General features: G+C 43.0%; 1 protein-coding gene across 1 annotated transcript; it reads left to right on the top strand.

Annotated features, from left to right (window-relative positions):
* The first annotated feature begins 8,859 nt into the window (after nt 1–8,859).
* Nucleotides 8,860–10,080, top strand: LOC104448814 (histone H3.3). The gene is made up of 4 exons (XM_010062724.3): nt 8,860–8,999; nt 9,160–9,265; nt 9,437–9,604; nt 9,702–10,080. The coding sequence occupies exons 2-4, from the start codon at nt 9,194–9,196 to the stop codon at nt 9,870–9,872; spliced, it is 411 nt and encodes a 136-aa protein (XP_010061026.1). The 5' UTR covers nt 8,860–8,999; nt 9,160–9,193; the 3' UTR covers nt 9,873–10,080.
* Nucleotides 10,081–20,403: the final 10,323 nt, after the last annotated feature.

Here is a 20,403-nt window from a genome sequence, read left to right as displayed (position 1 = left end):
AATTATCATTTTTTACCTACTTAAAATTATTTCATATGAATTATGGGATGCAAAAATTAAAGTCAAAAAGAAGGAAATGAAATTGTTTTTTCCCCTTTTTGTTTCCCTCTCTAAGCATGTTGGAAGAAAGGTCGGATTTGGTTGTGCGGTCTGCTTTCATCCTGGGGCAATTTCTGCAAATGCCACAGGAGAGTCACCAAATTGCACCTACCCAATGAAGGCCCCAAGGGTTTCCCTCTTTAATCATCTTTACATATCAATTGCGGCATGAAAGCTCATTGAAAGCGCGAGGTCACGATCGAATTGGCAAAATCTAGTGGTGGGCGACGACTGCCTTTTTCGCTGCCTGCTGGATGGAGAATCATTTCGGCAATCTGGCAATTTTCCTTTTAGGTGGGCAAATGGCGCATGACTCTCTAACCTTTGGCACTCTTTTGGTTAAATTCTTTAGGGCTTTGGAGTGGGGATTGGTGGGACCTTTCTCACATGGGAGGTCTCCCTAAATGATTAAGAAGCAATAGGTGTCTCCTTTATTTATGAGCAGATCACCCATACGGGGAGCGGTTTGCCTACCCAATAATCAAGGACTTTAAGGTTCTTTTCTCTTGTTATATGTCCTTACTAGTCTAATAAATCCTTAAATTTTTATATTTTTTTTTTCTATTTAAGTCCCTCCGGCTTTAGATAAGGCTTATTGGAATCGACGTACCCAATGAAACTGACAAAAAATTTGATGAGGAGAAATTGGTTGCAGTTTTCATATTGCAAAACTCCATTGTTGAAATTCTGGTTGTGGTCTCCATCATCAGACTTTTCAGTCTTGTGCATCTCTCGATAGCTTACGGTGGTGAGAAAGATTTTCCATGTTAGACTCTCGGTGGCTCCTGCCGACATGTAAACTCCAGTGGATCCGATTTGGAGTCAGGAGCACGTAATTAGAAATTATGCGAATTTAATGACTTGATTAGACAAGTAATAAGTTTGAAGAATCTGATTTGAGAAATTACGGCCGAGTTTAGAGACCAAAAAGCGGAGTTCAACCTTTATTCTCTCGTCTGAAAAAAACAATAATTGAGGACCCATTAAACCGAGCTTATTGTAAGACTCGGACAATGATTGGCAAACCCATATTTAGAGCTTCCTTTTACTCGAGCTTGGTCGGGTCCATCGTAAAGTGGAAAAGCAACTGACATGGAGCACATGTAATACTAAGATCAAAGGAAAGATCTGAGGACAAGCGATGCATTAGGTTTACCTTGGATTCTAGTCGACCGTGCACTGCCCAAGCATTAGAGAGAGAGAGAGAAGTTCGTCTTTTGATTTACTGATTTAAAGAGGATTGCAAAAGGAGCGTCCTGATTTTCCAAAGAATGGAGCGAGAGGTATCATCTCTACATTTTGAGGATTTATATACGTGAAAAATATGATGTCAATGCTCGGTTTATAAGAACCATTGGATAAATTTCGAGGGTAAGTCAAACTTTGTACAATAATTAGAGGTTGGTATGGGGCTAGCATGATTCTTAATGTAATTGAGACGGTCCAAATTTGGGTTCGATGAGTTCAAATATGAGGTCGGGCACGATCGGACTATTCTGGCGACGGCTGATGGTTGCTGAATTGTTCACGTTAGCTTTATGCAGGGGGACCTTCCACCTTTTGAAAAACAAAAACCAAAAGAGAAGAAAAGAGTCTCGGTGGTGGCGAAGTCATTAGCGTGCTAAAGTCATTGATGCCTTGCGCTCAGCTTTTTTATTCTTGACTTTGGAAGCAATAAACAATGAGTGCAACTGTCCCTTCGACGATGAGTGATCATTCGGGCCGACCCGTTCAAGAATCTAAGAGCATAAATTGGAAAATATAAAATTGAAACGAGTCTAATTATCCATAGAAATGAGCAATTTCAGAGTTGGTTCAAGTTTCATTTAGAACCTTGAACTTACATTATCGGGATCGCTTCACAGTTTTTTGAACCTATTATCTAGTATTTACCTTATATGCCTTGGAATCTATCTTGTCAAGCGATTCAAGTAGAACTTAGAATTGACCAATTTATTCTTTTTGTTTAATTGTATTCCTTTTTTTTTTGTCATAAAATGAAAGTAAATGAAGCAACAAAAATCTCCATTTATCGATAGGAACAATTTATAAAATACGAACACATAAAATAAAATAAAAAATAAAAATTTTGAAGCATGTAAAATATAAATGTTCCTCTTTTAGTTTTTCTCGAGAACCTGAAACTGAACAACATGGTATTAGTTTTTCTTTTTTTAATTGGAAAACTATCAATTGGTTCCAATGTCTATCGACAACTAGTCAAATTTTATTTTATTTTTTGGTTTCGTTTTATATTCATTTTTAGTTCAGCAAAATGGAAGTAAACACAACAATAAAAATCTCCAATTGTCAATCATAATGGTCTATAAAAAATGAACATGTAAAATAAAATAAATAATAATAAGTTCAAAGCATGCAATATAAAAAGTTTCCGGTTCAGTTCTTTCTTATGAATCGGGAACTAAACCGTACAAGTACCGGTCTACTTTGTTAGAATTGGGAACTGGATCGGTAACCATTAGGAACCTGGATCAGATCAATTTCTATGGCCGATTCCCCGCATCACCTTGGACCCATGCTCACCCTTCGTTGTCCAGGCCACTAGTGCTGGCTGACCTCGACTTGGGTAGTCTCCCTTTTCTGTCACCTTCAACTGTGGTCCATGGGCCTTAGCAATGAGGCCTCAATTCCGGATTTCATTTTTTTGTATATCTGTTGCTCAATGCTAAACATAATCATGGGGTCCGGAGGCCCACGTCCCCGCTCGAACCAAATTGGCCCGATCCAAAACTGGCCCCGTCCGAAGAATTTTGGACAAAACTTTTAAGATGGGCAAGTTTGGGTATTAATTTAAGGTCTAAATTAAGGCTTGGCCCTAACTCGCCAGACGATCACCATTACTTCCCGTGATTGACTTCATTATTAATAAATCGAAATCTAAAAAATCGTGAATCGTGAATCGAAATCGAAATGTAACGTGTGTCAAAATAATAAAATTCAATTTTCTCAATATAGAACCACACAAAGCAAGCAGTAGAAAAAAAATGCAACTGGACAAGTTTTGAGTAAAATTCATGGCAAATGCAAAGATGACTTAATCTCGCGTGCATAGCGAGCATGACATAAGAAGGTTGTCCGTTTCGTATTTCCTTCTTGAATGCTAGTTTAAGATTTGAACAGGATTTTCTCTACCTATGGTCCTTGAATGCAAGGTAAGATCATTGGAAGAACCCATTAATTCTACTATCGCAAAGACAATCGGTGGCAACTCTCGTTCTTGAATATTCACAGCTAAAAATCCCTTGCAAAGTGCTAATGTCATATATATTCACACTGATTAGGGTTAACAACAAAAACCCTCAAAGATGTAGGGTACATTTGGGAGTGGCCTTGAGAAGCCACTTTGAACCCCTAAAAATCCTTGGGGCAATGTATGGATGTTTGGTAAAAAAATTTCAAGTCCCATTTGCAAATGTTGGGGGTTACCCTAAGCTTTCAGCTTTCTCAGCATGCTGAGTTGAGAGAGTAAAATAAAAATTTTCTTCTAATTATCCTTGTTGATTTTTTGTTTTTCCGGTTTTGCCCTCACTATTCATTGTCTTCTTCTTCTTCGTGAGCAATGGCCAATGAAGGGCAGGTGGTCGTCAGCGATTGTCGCCTAGATGACCGTTGTCGGGGGGAGGCGTGACTGTCGCTGGGGGGTGGTACAACCGCCATGCCATCTGGGTTGTAGAGAGGTATGGGTTGCCGACCTCGTCATGACCTAGATCTAGGGTGGCAAGGTCGCGAGAGGACCTTGCTGCCCTCAATCTGGGTTGTGCGACACGTGACCTCACCGCCCCGGATCTAGGTCGCAAGAGGTTGTGACGAGGTCGCCAGAGGTTGCAACGGTGTCACGTGACCTCGTCACCCAGATTCGGGGGCGGCAAAGTTGCCGGAGGTTGCCCGACCCCGGCGGCCTTTGACGGTGGTCTTCGAGAGTTGCTTGACCCCGGGTAGCCCTCCCCAGTCATCTTTTGGGCTGCTTGAGTAACATATCGACCGCCGACAACAAATTTTGATCACCGACAACCGCTGCCCTTGTCGGCCAATTTTTTTTTTTATTTTTCTTTTGATAATTTTTTTTTATCACAAAAGGTCTTTTGTAAATATAGTCTTTCCAAACACTATTTTATTAAAATGTACTTCACATTGACTTTCAAATTACAATTTAACAAATATATATTTGCATTCTGAAAAATCTCTTTAACCTTAAGTCGTTGTATTTTCTCAATGGTTTTTCCAAAAGTCCAACTAAATGCGCCTGTAGTAATGAAGCAATACATTGTCAAAGAAAAATAAAATAAAAAGTAGAGCGCAAGAATAATCTGCCGTTACTATCTTGAGATGGACTTCCCGATCACCAAGTGAACGGCCTGATGTTCCGAGCTTCGGCCGGGACTTGAATCCAAGCATAGTCAAGGCTTCACATCCTTGATGAACTCGGACCGCCTCAAGGGAAAATCATCAAGAAAGGTGTGGAACCTGTTCGTGGCGAGCGAGTAGAAGATGCCGCGGCCACCTCGCGACTTCGGGAGGTAAATCTTGTTGCCGGCCCCCGGAACGGTAGCGTCAACCACCAGGCTCGACCCCTGGCGACGAACATCATCTTGTTCTCCAGCCTGTCCACTTTTCTCCGTGTCCCCGCCCGGAGGTCGAGACGGAAGACGCTCACCCGGGTCTCGATGTAGCCCAGGATCACCGCCAGCAGCTCGCCGCCGTCCTCCGCCAGGTAGCACTGGTCGATCCCCCCGCTCCGCCACTTCCGGAGGGGCTCCGGCCGGTCCACGTAGACGTCGTAGTAATAATAATCGTCGTCATCGACGTCCTCCCACTCCTCGTGGTTGAACCCCACGGCGTGGCCTTTGCTGCGCAGGAAGTAGCACGACTCGCCCAGCGTCACCGGCGCGCAGTTGGCGGTGTAGGACCTCTTGTGCTCGAACTCGCGGAACGTCCACGCCGACTTGCCGCGCTTGAGGACGTGGATTTCTAGCATGGAGTGCGACGCGGTGATCACGGTGCAGCCCGGCGAGTCGGGCGCGCCCGAGAAGCAGGCCACAGCGGCGCTGAACATGTCGAGGTCGGGGAGGCGCACCGTGACGCGCGCGGACACGTTGAAGAAGAACACCTCCCACCTGCCCCGGCTCAAGAGCAGCCAGTCCCCCGCGCCCGCCGCGTGGAGCCGCGACTCGGTGAGCTCCGGGAGGTCGGTCACCCGGAGGGCCGCGTTTTGGATGGGGTCGAAGAAGGTGCAGAAGTCGTCGTGCACGGTGGCCAGGCTCGGGTGCCGCGGGCGGAAGAAGGCGGCCAAGGGGGGCAGGGTTGGGGACTGACCGCCACGAGGCGCACAGCCGTCGGAAGGAGGAGAAGTTCGGGGCCGAGAGGCGGAGCGACACCAGCTCGAGGAGCTCGGGAAGGAGATCGCACCATGGAGGCTTTTGCTCTTCTCGTTCTTCTTCTTCTTCTTACGCTCGCGGGGCTCGGGAACGTAGGGGTTTTTTGGTTCAACATTCCCAAGGGGGCTTTCACCAAAGCCCCTTGGGAAAAATTTCAGCTGTTTGGTTCAAAGATTTTGGGGTATACTTGGGGGAATGCTAGCATTTGGAATGCTTTCGAATCTTGCCCAAAGCAGTGGGGACTCTTTTGGGCATTCAGCATTTTCGGAATGCTAAAGGGGGGTTTAATGAATTTTTTTTCTTCCAATATTGCCCTCACGATAATTGAGTTTTATTGTTTTACCCTCAAAATCTACTTCATCGTCTTCCTCGTCTCCCTCGTTTCTTCAAGACCAAAGCCCACTCGGCGGAGCTCAACCAAATGGGAGCTGGTCGCGCACACACGGACGCCGTCACACACCGCCGTGGCCACGCACCACCGTCGCCCCACGCACCACCGTCGCCACACACCGCCGTCGCGTGGGTCGCGACCTCGCCGGGCGTCGCACAGGTCGCGTGACCCACGCGACGGGCCGAGCACCGGTCGCCACGCATCGCCGTTGCGTGGGTCGCGGCCTCGGCGGCGTCGCGCGACCTACGCCACGGGCCGGCGGTGCTCGGCCGCCCTGATCCGGTCGCCACGCACCACCGCCGCGTGGGTCGCGGCCTCGGCGGCGTCACGCGACCTACGCCACGGGCCGAGCGGTGTTCGCCGCCTGATCCGGTCGCCACGCACCACCGTCGCGTGGGTCGCGGCCTCAGGCGGCGTCACGCGACCCACACCACGGGCGAGCGGTGCTCGGCCCGCCCGTGATCCGGCGCCACGCACCGCCGTCGCATGGGTCGCGGCCTCGGGCGGTGTCGCGCGACCGCGCGACAGCTAAGCGGTGCTCGGCCGGCCGGATCCGGTCGCCCGAGGCCGCGCGACCCACGGGGCGGCGGTGCGTGGGTCGCGCGACCAGCCACCTTCCCACCACCACAGCCACCTACCGCCTCCCCACCACCACAACCACCGCCGCCTCCCACACGCCACCCGTCGCCTCCCCCACCACCCACCGGCCGCCTCCCCCACTCGCTCCCCTCCTCTGCGTCAAGAACATCTCCTCCTCCTTTTCTGTTTTTCTTTTTTCTTTTCTTCTCAAAGCTATTTTGCAAAATGCTGCACCAAAAAAGAATTCCCAAACACTTCAGTATTCACCAAATGCCCATTCTTCTAAATATACTTGGGAAATGCAAAGCCATTTCCCCAAAGTTGAACCAAACAGGCCCGTAATCTGCCATGGCTGGTGTTGAACTGGATCGCGGCGCTTTGACCTCAAAGTTGATTATCTTGTGATGTGCTTGGGGGCTAGGGCTTTTATGAAATTTTTAATCCTAAGTTTGGAGTAGGAGTCCTTAGCTTTCTCGGATTGAAACGAAATCTTTCGATTTGACTAGATAGAGATGGAAAAATGGGAACAATAGTGAATTTGAATTTGTAATATGTCATCCGAAAATATATTCACTTTCCTTTTTTAAAGTGTCAATACCAAGAAGTACCTAAATTAGTTAATAAGTGATTAATTTATTCTAAATTATTTTTTTGATCACCAAAAATTTCAAGTTGATTGACAAATAATCTCACATTGAGATATTTGTGATGATTTTTTTTTTTTGTGACAAAGGATCCGCTGGAGCTTGCTCTTATCGATTTACGTGGATTTGGAGTCTCATGGGCCTTCGCGGTGGAGGCCTGACAACAATTATACCTTGGGAGAGATTGGTCCACTAACCCACCACCGAGACTCTCGCTTTAATTAATAACATCGTAGGGTTTTGAACCCTTGACTTCCTTCGTTGAATGAGAGATATCAACCAACTGTACTGCTCATGGGTGAGTGTGATAAATTTACTTTACTCTCCGTTAATTTCCATAAAATTGAATTAATATTATAAAACACTACAAACTAACTACATTTGTAATAAATAGATTACGCATTAGTAATAATGTATTATTGAATTTAGCAATTTAATAATAAAATTTAATGAAAGTTAACGGTGGATAAATTTGTTATGGAAATTTTGAGATACATATATCATAGGTGCACTAATTTTGCTTTTTCCGTGGTATTTTTTTTTTTTTTTTTGTTGGTAAAAACTACAAAATTCTTTTAATCATTTTTTAAACTACAAAATTTAGATCTTAACTACTAAGAGGCTGTTTGGCAATGTGTCAAACAGTGCCAAATTCTGATTTTTTGTTCCTGAGATCATTTTGGGAACAAAATCGCGTTTGGTAAAATTTTTGTTCTTAGGAACAAATTGGGAGTGTAATCGAGGATAAAAAAAAAGTTGATTCTTGTTCCTAAACAAATTTGAGAATGAAAAATCAACTTTTCTTCTTCTTCCCTTCGGCCATCTCACAACCGCCGTCCACCACCACCATGCTGCGCCGGTTGTCCGTGGCCATTGTTCGCCATCCGCTAGTTCGGCAAGGCTCGCCCGGCCTTGTCGATGGAAAGGCGGGCCTTGCCCAGCCTTGGTGAGGCTTGCCTGGTCATCGGCAAGGCTCGCCCGTGCCTGGCCGGGCAAGCCTTGCGACGCCTAGCTCCACCTAAGGTGGCCAAGCGAGCCTCGCCTAGCCCTAGGAAGCTCGCCCGCCACCGGAGGCTTGGCCGACAAGGGCCGGCGACGCTCCAGTGAGGTCGCTGGCCCTCGTCTAGCCGATCACTGGTCTGGCGACCAGTTAGAAGAAGAATAAGAAGTAGAAAGGAGGAAAAAGAAAAGAAAAAAAAAAAAAATAAAAAAAATATTTAAAAATTAAAATAAATTAATTTGGAACATAATTAATGAAAGACAATACCAAACATAATTCTATTACAGAATCAGAAATTTTAATAAATTAATAAACGCATTTTTTATTCATAATCAGTTTTCAAAATAGAATTAAAAATAATTATTTCTAATAAAAATATGTTTCGAGAGCATAATCGTTATCGAACGTGTGCCTTAACAGTATCAGAATTCTTGTAAGATGACAAATGTCAGGCCGCTACGTCAGGAGGCCCGGCTCGACCCGGCTCGGCCCATCTACCATCGCCCCCCTTGCGTGTCAACGCGTGCGCCGTCCCTGAACTGGCAAAAAATCTGATAGTCAATGATAAACTCCCTGCATGACCAAAAAAAAAAAGAAAAGTAAACTCCCTGACGCACAGAAGAAACACAAAATCGTCCACGCTGGCGATCCTCGATCCCCGTCTCTGCCCCCATCCAACGGCTGCGCAAGCCTGCCGCCGTCGGGCGCCGTTGGATTCCGAATCCTTCGAGGCGGCGTTATTCTCCTCTCCCCCTTACTTACCGAATCGCCCGACCTTCTCTCTCTACATAAATACCTTTCGATTCAACCGTCCTCCCTGCATTCGCTCATCTACCGGAGATTCGAAACCCTAATTCTGCGACCGCCCCTCTCCTCCTCGGCTTTCCCAGGTATCGATTTCCGTCCTCGTTTCGCTTTCGATGTTGCGTTGGTCCGTTGATTTTCTTCGAGCTTTTCTTCGAATTGTTTTGTTCTCCATCGTCCGTCGAATTGGTTCGTCGCGTTGGCCCTGGTCGTGTCTGGATCTGATGATGTTTCTTGGTTCGATAGACTCCATCGTTTGCTCGATTGATCTGAAGCAACAATGGCCCGTACCAAGCAGACCGCTCGTAAATCCACCGGTGGGAAAGCTCCCAGGAAGCAGCTCGCCACCAAGGTATCGTGTTCTTCCTTCTAAGGGTTTTTTTTTCTTCCTCGATTTGGGGAGCCGTTAGATTGTTGTGGGTTTCTTCGTTTCCTTAGGTGCTATCGTATGGGAATTGTTTCCATTCGTGATGAAATATGGGGGTTGTTCGCGTCGTGATTTTGGTGTAACTGAAAATCTCAGGCTGCGAGGAAATCGGCCCCGACCACCGGCGGAGTGAAGAAGCCTCACCGTTACCGCCCCGGGACGGTGGCTCTCCGTGAAATCAGGAAGTACCAGAAGAGCACCGAGCTCCTGATCCGCAAGCTGCCCTTCCAACGCCTTGTCCGTGAAATCGCTCAGGACTTTAAGGTGTGTATCGTGATAAAGATGTGAAATTGAAGTTTCTGCTCGCATGTCCATGTTCAAGTTCTGATCTTTTTCCCCTTAAATTTTCCTTCTTGATCAGACGGACTTGAGGTTCCAGAGCCACGCGGTCCTCGCCCTCCAGGAAGCCGCCGAGGCGTACCTTGTGGGTCTGTTCGAGGACACCAACTTGTGCGCCATCCACGCCAAGAGGGTCACCATCATGCCCAAGGACATCCAGCTCGCGAGGCGAATCCGCGGCGAGCGTGCTTAGAGTCTCTCTCTTTCGTTTTACAGAAACATTATGACTAGGTCTTTTGGTAATTCGTTTTGATTCCTGTGCATAGATGTCGAGTATTGCTCAAGTGCGTCTTGTCGCAGTTAGTCTCTTGACAATCGTATCATAACCCAGTGGACAATCGTCGCCATTTGTTGAACAACGTTATGGTTTGAGTAATATCAGTTTCTGCAATTGCTCTTTCGTCTCTTATCTTTCCTGCTAGCGAGTTTTTCTTCCTCAATGAGGAGATTGGGTTTTCCCGTTTGCCTGCGATTCGTGTTTGATCGAGGGGATTTGCGTTTCTGGCGAAGCTGCAAAATCCCATCCAGTCTTGGAATCGATAGGCTAGAACTAAGAAACAAAAGATTAGATTTTTAAAGCATGATTACGATTGTGATTGCTGTGTCATCCGTCATAATCCTTCGTCCTTTTTAAAGGATGAAGCATGGGGATGAAGTTGACAAGCAATCAAAATTATGCTCGATCAAAATTCTGGAACGTCGTCCCTTTTCAGTATCGATAAGATAAAAATCCTCGCGACTTTGCTAAGCCACTCGGGTAAGTATTGGACCAGACCCCCGCTGTACGCGATATTCCAACGCACTGAAGAATGATCTTGAAAAATCATGAGTGCGGCATGTCAATCTACTTTTACGTTCTAAGTCTGCGGATGGCTATTGCTTTTAGTGGAACCGAATTCGCCAGCTGATTACGGGGGCCGTATCCCAGCGTGCGTCATGGAAGGCGAGGATGCAAGTGTCTTTTGTTCCGTTTGCACCGAAAATTTTGGTTTAGTCGTGCGAGAAAAGAGTAGTCTTTGAACAACTGGCAACTGTGTAGGGTGGATATTGATATCTATGGACAAGGGTCATTGATAAAGGGGTTAAGCCCATCTTAAAATTTGGCTAATGTTGGAATCCAAGGTGAAAACACAAGGGGAGAACACAAGGGTAGGGATATAAATTGAAGGCATGGACCAAGCGACGGTTGAGTCGTCCAGAGTGTCCAATGGCTATTGAAGGAGTAGTAGTTTGCGGATGAAGATCGTATAAGAGTGCGTTTAATAATCATTCTATTTTCGAAAATAATTTGTTATAACAAATTATTCTTTTTTATTTTACTTTCGGGAATAACTTTTAAGTATTTCAATGCGTTTGACATTTCTTAAAATTTCTAATGCAAATTAATTCTTTTAATTTTTTAAATAGTTTTTTTTTCTTTTCTCTCTTTTTCAAGTTTTGGCTAGTCGCCAGTCTCAAGATGAACGACGATCTTGGCTAGACAAGGGTTGGTGACCTCGCGGGAGCATCGTCACAAGGCTGTACAACGTTAGTCAAGTCTAGTTAACAGTTGGGTGAGGCTTAGCTAATCTTTGATCGGGTTGAGTCGGGAGCCTCGCTTAGCCTGGTTTGATCAGTCTTCGGTGAACTTGTTGGACCTCGCTTAATCGATCAAACATTGATCGACAACAGTGGAAGAAGAAGAGAGAAGGAAGGAACAAGAAGAGAGAAGGAATGAACAAGAAGAAAAGAAGAAAAAAAAAGAGAAAAAAAGAAATTTAGGTTTGCTTGATTTTGGAATCGTTTTCGAGAATAGAGAAGTAACTTCTTTTTATTTTTTTTTATTTTATTCCAAATATATTTTTGGAAACAAATTTGTTTTTGAAAACAAAAAAATTATTAAAAGAACTTCTATTTCAAATCTACTCTTGAAAATAAAAGAATAGAATTTATTATTATTTGGCAATTGCCAAACGTGTCCTAAGATGTCCGGACTCTTGAAATTTTAGGGTGTTCAATTGTAATTAATAGTTTATTTAAGTGGTGATGGTTAATCATGGAAGGGGATCACTAATACACATTCTCAATATACTTTTCTTAGATAATTAATTATTGTCCTTTCATTTCTCATCACTGTTTTCTTTTCCGGTCCTTTACTTTTTAGTACGCTATTTATTTTCAGCCGAGTGAGCTCCTATCCAAAATAGTTATAAAATCCCCTTCATTAAAAATAAATAAATAAATAAATAGATATCTGACTTTTGATGAAAGATCTTTCATATTCGGTAAAACTCATTTTCGTTGAAACAATTCCATCCAGTAAGGGAATCTATGGAACAATTTGGAGGATGTGTTTTTCAGGCGTTCTTGGAGTACAAATAACTTTTCAGCATTTCTTCGGAACCAGTTACCTGCTAAAAGAACCGGACTCCAGATGTCATTTGTGCACTTATCTACAAGATTATTACCAACAGACAAAATCTTCCTCCCTAGACTAATCTCTCCTCGGCAACAGCTATCATTAGGGTTAGACAGATTACACATGATGCCACCTTAGGCTCAGAAATCACCTCCTACTTGGCAAGCTCCAAAGGGAAAACCCACTCTATGGCCATCAAACTTAAAATAGAGAAAGCTTTTGACTGAGTTGAATGGTCCTTTCTGCTCCATATCCTCTGGTGTTATAGGTTCGACACTGAAGTTTGCAATTTCAATCGCCTGCATATCTCCATTTTCGCTTTCTCTTTGCTCATCAATGACAGGCCCTCTAGTTCTGTCGCACCTTCCTGACGCCTTAGGCAAGGTGATCTGTTGTCCCCTTTTATGCATCCTATGCTCAGAGGTACACTCTCGATGTTCTTCTGTGAGGATCAATTGAAAAACATTCAGGGCATCACTCCCACCAGAATTTGTCTTTCCATCTCTCACCTTCTCTATGCCGATGACTAAATCAATTTTTGCAAAGCATCAAGAAGGAATGCTGAAGCTGTGATGAAATTTCTTGATATCTGCTTTTCTCGGTCTGGCAAGAAAGTCAACTTTCAGAAATGTAGAATCTATTCAGCGAAGCTGTACCTCCCCCATTTGCGAATCTACTTGGCAACAAGCTCCATCTTCCCATCACAGCTACTTATCTTGGTAATCCACTATTCAATCATCAAAGGAAATCTCAACTACGTGCTTCAATTGTGGAAAAAATCGCCAACTAGCTTGCTTTTTGGAAAGATACCACTCTTTCTTGTGCTGGATGGAGACCCTCACGATACTGTCCTGTGCTCTATTCCATCTTACAACGTGTCTCGCACTCTCCTTCCCACACCAGTCACTTCCACTCTTGATTCCATTGCTCTCAGATTCTGGTGGGCAGCAAAGAACTTTGTCTTAACTTTTGGGTACAATGTGCACTTCTAAAAGCCTTGGAGGGCTGGGAAACCGCATATTCCGATACTTCAATGTGCCTCTTATTGTTGAACTAGGCTGGTCTCTTCCACAAAATGAGGAAGTCTCGACCTTCGTATCATTATATCTTCGGAGTCTCGACCTTCTTTCCTCCCCTTCTCTCAACAGAGGATCTTGGGCTTGGAATGGTATTGTTGATTCTAGAGATCTCCGACGCAGAGGCGTCCGTTGCCAAGTCGGTGATGGGTACAACATAAGCATCTGGCATGACCCGTGGATTCGGTCTCTAGCATCCTACGACCACATTTGTGCTGCTCCTTCGCCCATTTCTACCGGTGACCTCATGGTTAGTGACTTCGTTTTTCCGATCACTTGTAACTGGTCATACTCAGTCCTCCTTCCCTCATACTCCGCAATCCTCTTATTTGGGTCATTTCTAGATCAGGCTTTTATTCCGTCAAATCTGGATACCTGCCTGATTATTCTCACCGTTTCCCTTCTCATTCTCCTCATGTTTTGGAACATAGGAAAATCATCTGAAAACTAAAAATCCAAGCAAGACACGAACTTCTCCACTAGAGTTTCTGTCTCAACCCAAATCGCCTCGTTTGTCGCAACTCTTTTGAATCCCTCCATCCCATTCTCTTCGAGTGTTACATAGCCCAAATTATGTGGACAAACTCTAGTTGGCCTCTTTTCTCCGACCGGACATAAAAGATTCGCTCGGTTGCATCCTTGACCTGTCTCCCCTCTTTAATTGTCACCCCAGGACTCCCAAAATCTCTTCATCACGAGCTGAGCTCTTATTTGCTGAACTATCTGGATAAGCACGAACTCTTTTCTCTATAACACCACCCCAGCCTCTCCGCAGTAACTTATAAGCCCAATTCAGAATACTTACACTGAATAATAATTACACGCTCGGTCTCAAAGACCCCTCCAGGGAACCACCTGACCTATCGAATTCCCCAGTCCACCCGGTGACTAGCCTCCTCCAACCCCCAATACTAATGTTGTTACTTAGCTTTTGGATGTTGCTTTAAGGAACTCTTGTGCCGAGGAAGCCGCAGCCCTTGCTCTCCAACTTGCGATTCGTCATGCCTTGGACTTAGGAGCCACTGCTCAGATTTCTTAAGGAGACTGTCTCAATGTTGTCTTGCATTGTCACACCACGACCCACAAACTTGCTAATGAGGCTGTGCTGCTCCTATCCTCTCTAGTTCAGTTCCCCTCAATCCCTCTCATAAGCTTGAACCTTTCTCTGTGACAACTGTTCTCCTCTCCTTTAATTCCAATGAAGCAGTTATTTCCATAAAACAAAGATGCAATGAGTTTTATCCATTCTCCCTTCTCTTTGTACTGTACCTAGAATCATTTGCTAATAGCTTTTGAACTTAACCGTTGAGCTTGATAGATAGACAGGAGAAGTTTTCAAAACAAATGATGTGTTTGGTACGGACAAGTAGCTAGACTTATCACGTGCATTCATTTCAAGTAATGACTATCAAATTTACAGTTGAGGGTTTTTTCATTTTTTTTGGTCAATTTCTAATCTAAGTGGCCCAAATTATCATTCTCATTCACGAATGAGTCGACCTCGAGCAATCATGTAGTCAAGGCCAATGTACTCATGAGTAACGTGAAAATTGTTTAAAAAGTTTTAAATATAATACATTTTTGCCAATTCATTCTTAAACCGTTTGAATTCGAATTTGTGCTACTCTGGTATCTTGTCTAATCGAGTTTGAGAACTACATCGTTCGCTTAATATCTAGCTTAAACTTGTTAAAATGTTAATTCTCAGCTCGACAAACTTGGAAGTTAGTCGAGCTTTTGCTATTTCTTTTGCAAAAAATATTAGAAGTGTCGCATGAATAGACAACCAAATGTTAAAAACTACGTTCAATTTTCTACGCAGGTCGAGCTCAAGCCGGAAATTTGATGTGCAATCGAGCTCGAGTCGAAGACCAAGCTGACGATTGGAGCTCAAAGTTCAACACTGTATCAACTCGGCTCGACAACATTCCTTTCCACATCCATTTCGCACCGTTATTCATTCTCGTTCAAAACAGTGTTGTTGTAGTATCGGCCAGACAGAAATTATCGAAAGAGCGTTGTTGCGCCATGCCCATTTGACCTGAGGGAGATTCACTAGCTGATCAGGCCTCGCAAGAGTCCAAAACATGATTGTCCGGGAACATTAATTTTAGGGGCTAGCGGCAGGCTAGAAGCATGAACAACAGCAGCACTTTCATAGGCTCGTGCCTTCCCGTGACGATTCCGATCACGGGCACTTTCATAGGCTCGTGACTTCCCGTCAGGATTCGCAGGGGTTGGTGTCCGGAATCGAAGTCGGGTTCAGTTTAAGTGTCGACTTTCGATCGTGGATTGGATTCGTTTCTAGCAACGTTCGAGTCGAGAGGTCACCTATCCAACTTCCATTTCCCGGTCCATTTTTCAGCTACCCGAATTGAATCCGGACCGTGATAATATCAATCGGGTCTTTGTTTCGCGGACCGTATTTGCTTTTGCTCCAAAGACCCCTCTCTCCCTCTCGTTCACATCCCTAAGGTCTAAAGCGCCCTCGAAGACGGATCAAAGAGGGACCGGAATGCAGATTGACAGAGAGAGGGAGAGGGATGGGACTTAAGGGAGATTTGGGTGCTTTCAATTTATGAGGCAAACGCCCGTGAACTTCTTTTGTACTGCAGCTGCGCAGCATCCCGTGACACCACCACTAACCGCCATCCCTCCGGCCCACACATGCCCACAAAATCCAAATCTCGGGTCAATCGGAATCTAGCCCCCACCGCCATTCCACACTGCCGGCAAGGCTGATGACTCGGGTCCCTGAACATGGATTGCACGCGATGAAGACGAGACGCGGCGCATCCGAGCGATCGCAGACATTTTTTTATAGATTGGTAGCTTTAACGATGTGCCTCCGAAACGGTAAGAATCATTTAAGTCACATGACACAAGTTGCCTAGGCTCACGGGTTCGATGATTCCGGGAATAAAAGCGACATTGTTTCGTGGGACCAGCAGGGTGGATGTTGTGCCCTTCACATGAAGAACAGCAGATTAGCAGCATATGCAGACATCCCTACTGCTAGGTGACTCGTACTTTTGTTCCGATTCTAGGCCGATTCTCCATCGTGCAGGCCTCTTGCCCATGTTGTTTCCCTCCATCTTTAGATTTCACGTGATCGCTCATCGAGTTTGGAGATTTGCCAAATCTGCTCATTAGGGCACGAAGAAGATCCAAAACTGCCCTAAATACGTCAAAACCCCAACGTGACATTACCAAAGACAAGCGATTGATTATCTAATAATTACTGATAAGCATGATTTCAGAGTAGAATCGAGAACTCGATAACCGGATTGACCATGCTAGAACTAATAACCTTTATCGGTCCAGTTTTTGAGCTTTAAGATATGCATGGTAAGTTTTAAGTTTCAAAAATCGAGAAACTTATTTTGACGGATAGGCTCTAAAGAATTTAGAACCTGAAACAAATCTTTATATTTTTCTTGTTTTATATTTTCGCGCAATCTTATGGCATTCTAAGCGTCTAAGAACGAGTGTATAATTTAAAACTATTAGTTTGAACTTTCATATCTGACAATATCCAAAACTAATATTTTTATTTTGGTAATATTTCATAATATTTATGTCTCTAAATATGAAATGTGATTAGTGGATTGAAAATGCGATAATGCATTATAATCGTTTAATTAAGAGTATAGGTAGAATTTGGACAAACCTTAACTAGAATCTGTGACATAGTGGGTTTAAGGTTCTTAAGTATGTAGGGTAAGTTCTAATTTAAAAAAAAAAAATTGAGGAATTTGTTTTGATGAATAGGTTTCGGGTGGAATTTGGGTCTACTTATCCCTACTAATAACGCATCAAAATGGGAATTTCTGTTAATTGAGTGGCGCCGTTGATAGTAGTCTAGACATCGCATATTTGTACTAGAACTCTGCATTGTAACGTTATGTTTATTTAATGGTGATCTATCGAACACTTAATGAAGAGTCAAAAACGACGGACGCAGAAGTCGGTGGTCCTCCGCTTCGCCACTCCCATTTCCTTAAACCTCATAGGACGATCGAGATGATCGGAACGGGCCGCCGCACAGTGTCGAGCTCTGATTCCCATGAGAACCCGCGGGAGATCGGATCGGATCTCCACCGATAAGAGGAAGAGTCCTTGCGTTCTCATGGCAACTTGTGCATACGTGGGGTCATGGCCTTCATCTCGAACACACTACGGAACTCAAGAATCGCCATTTTTTCTGCTCCGAGGGTTGTGAAGAATACAGGCCAGGGAAAGCGAACGAATCGATGTCGTAATCAGGTCAGGCATGTCACTTGTCAATAATCCATTTGGGAACAGTTGGCTGGCGATGAACAAAACGAAAATACATTAAGCGTAGAGAGAAGAGAAGCGTACGAAATTGGCTAAAATAAATGAGTAAGCCCACTAATCATGTCATAATCATTGAAACGGACGTGATTTTGGACATGCTTGATGGATGATGCAATGCCGATGAATTGACATGTTGTGTGTGGATAAAAGCTGTCGAGCAGGACTCATTAGGTTGTCGAGCTGAAGGCGCAGGCCAAAGTTTTTATTTATATATGCACAGAAAAATAGTTAGAAAATGAGAGGAGGAGTTGAAAGCTGCCTAAATTATTCTTGATCACGACCTTCTTTTTCTTTTCTCCTTTTTTGGTGAGGGCGGCTAAGGAAAGCGAGTCTCGTTTTCGATAAAGAACCCAAAAAAACCGAATAGACAGCGGAAGCTTCGCGTGCTCTCGATTCGAGTCATTCCTACGTACGCATACCCATGTATGAAACGAGTCTTGAATGAGTTGTCCATGCAACGAAGTTAACGCAAAAGGACATTGCAGTTCTCTCTTCGGATCTCGACCTCGCTCTCGCTTCATTGATCGAGACGTGTCGTGAGCCATCAATCAATCAATCTGTTTTCCCTCCGCACGCATCTTCCGCTTCCTTCTCGTTTTAGGTTAATACCATTAATAATCCAAACCTAACATCCCACAACGCTCATCTCCCAATTAAATTACGTGTCATGTGAACACTCCAAAAACGGTACCCCACGATGCATGTTTTTAGCTCAAACTAGATTTCGTGTCGCGAAAAATCCCGACCCAGTATCCCATGACGCAAGCTAATATTCGGGGAAATTTGCCATATATTAGGGATAATGGTTTGGGATTTTTTGCAGACGAAAATTAGCTTAAGATGCATGCGTCTCGCAAGCACCAATTTTGAATATCTAGTGGTATCGAGCCTTTTACTTTTGAGAGACAAAGGGTGGAGCTAGGTAGCTTAAGAGATAGGGGAAATAGCCTGTTCTTAACGTTAAAACTGTGTGTGTCGCCTCACTTTAGGAAGGAATAGTAGTTACACGAAAGTTGCACCCAAATTTCTACTAGAAAGAGCAAGATACGTCGATTTAATAACCCAACAAATTTATATTCAAAGATTAGCTAAATCCAAAGGAATTGTAGACATTATGGAAATGGAGTATAGATTAGGTTTGTCACTGTCTCCTTTTTCTTATTTCGTTTTTCTTCTCATCAAGTGATTTTCCTAATAAAGTAAAAATGTCTTGTACCTTATGCGGATTAATAAAGATATCGTTTGTTTTGCGAAAAATGGATGATTTGAAAAATGTAAAAAAAATAATCTCTTATGCCACTTAAATAATTAGTAATGGAAAAAATATTTTGCGTTCATTCATTTTTTTTTAAGAGACATGAGTGATCATTTTTAAGAAAACATTTTTTAAATCAATCATTTGCTATAAAATAAATGGAGCCAAAAAGTCTAAGAAGGGCGTCGAACGAAAAAGATGAAGTCACTCACTCATTCACACTTTGTCTCTAAGTTATATGTTTAGTTACGAAATTTTGATAAATATGATCAAGTCACGAAGATGAGCTTTTTAGGTGGTCAGGTATTGTTAACTGAATATTAATTTGCGATGAAATGTAAGCAGCAAAAAAAGAAGGGCCGAAATTTAATTCATCATTTTAATTTCAGAAAACTATGATAAAAAAGAAACATTGCATGTGAATTTACGTTATACACGAGCAAATTTCAAACGTTTCGTAAAATTACGAAGTCATTCCGAGTAGGCAAGTCCTGCCATTATTTGGGAATGGTAATCGAATTTTATCAATTAATTTTGTTGATTCAAGCAGCATGAATTCTCTTGCATGCGTTCGGAATTCACATTCAAAACTTCCTCTCCCATTTATCCTACTTACTTACTTTTTTTTTTCTTCTTCTTTGTGTATACATTTACCATCTTCCTAAAATACATGTGTCTAGTAGCAGCGTCTACCCTAGAATCAGGGGGTACTGTTTACACATGCCGGTTCTAAACACTATCTAACCAGTAAGAAGCAAGCTTCCGACAAGAGTTTCCAACGAAAGTCTGGCAACCCAGCGCTTAGTTTGAATGCATTTGTTATTTTAATGTGCCAGTGACCACATGCATTACCCCCAATTGAAGAGAAAGTTTTTCTTCCCTCTCTGTTGGGAATACCCCCAAATTTTACATTCAAAGTCTAAACAAAGCAACTTTATAACATACTCAGGTTCTCGAGGTAGTTTAATTTATTAGCAAAATAAAAAGGAGGAGATGATAGTTTTCTATCTTAAATATTTACCGAAAATTTTATCTATAACTACTATTGAAAGAATAATCAACTTTCATTACAAAAGTAAGTTAAAAGAAAATCTGAATAACTATAAGGAAATTTCTGAAATCCCCACAAATATCAGACTTAAATTTAGATCTCAATCCTTCAAAAATTTAAAATTCAATTTAAATGACCGAAATCCTACAACGGTTTGGATCGATTTTCAAATCAAATTTGATTTTCAAAGTTATTATTTCATATTTATTTAGACATGCATGTTTTCACCAAGATTTTGTGTTACCAAAATTGCAAAATTGACGAGTAGAGTCAATAAAATAGCCATAAAAAAGATGAGTCTTTTCTCTTTTTTAATACAATATTTATAAGAGAGAAGTTTCATAAAATCTTAATTTAAGCAATGTTTAAGGATCGTGACTATCATCAGTCAATTTTGACTATGCGTGCTTTGTATCCGGTAGAAATAGGACTTAAGAAAGTAATTTTTTTTTCTTTAGAATTCTAGGAAAACGCAAATATGTTTCATCCAGAAAAACCTCGCCTTTTGACCATTTTAATTTCAAATATATTAACGTACTAAAATAGCCAAATATAAATCCTTTGAATATTTAAATGCGCAATAAGCTAAAAACAAAGCGTGATTTG

Source organism: Eucalyptus grandis, chromosome 6, assembly GCF_016545825.1.
Source record: "Eucalyptus grandis isolate ANBG69807.140 chromosome 6, ASM1654582v1, whole genome shotgun sequence".
Classification (NCBI taxonomy): Eukaryota; Viridiplantae; Streptophyta; class Magnoliopsida; order Myrtales; family Myrtaceae; genus Eucalyptus; species Eucalyptus grandis.
Note: the sequence above shows the minus strand (reverse complement) of the source record. Positions and strands in the feature narration are given on the sequence as shown.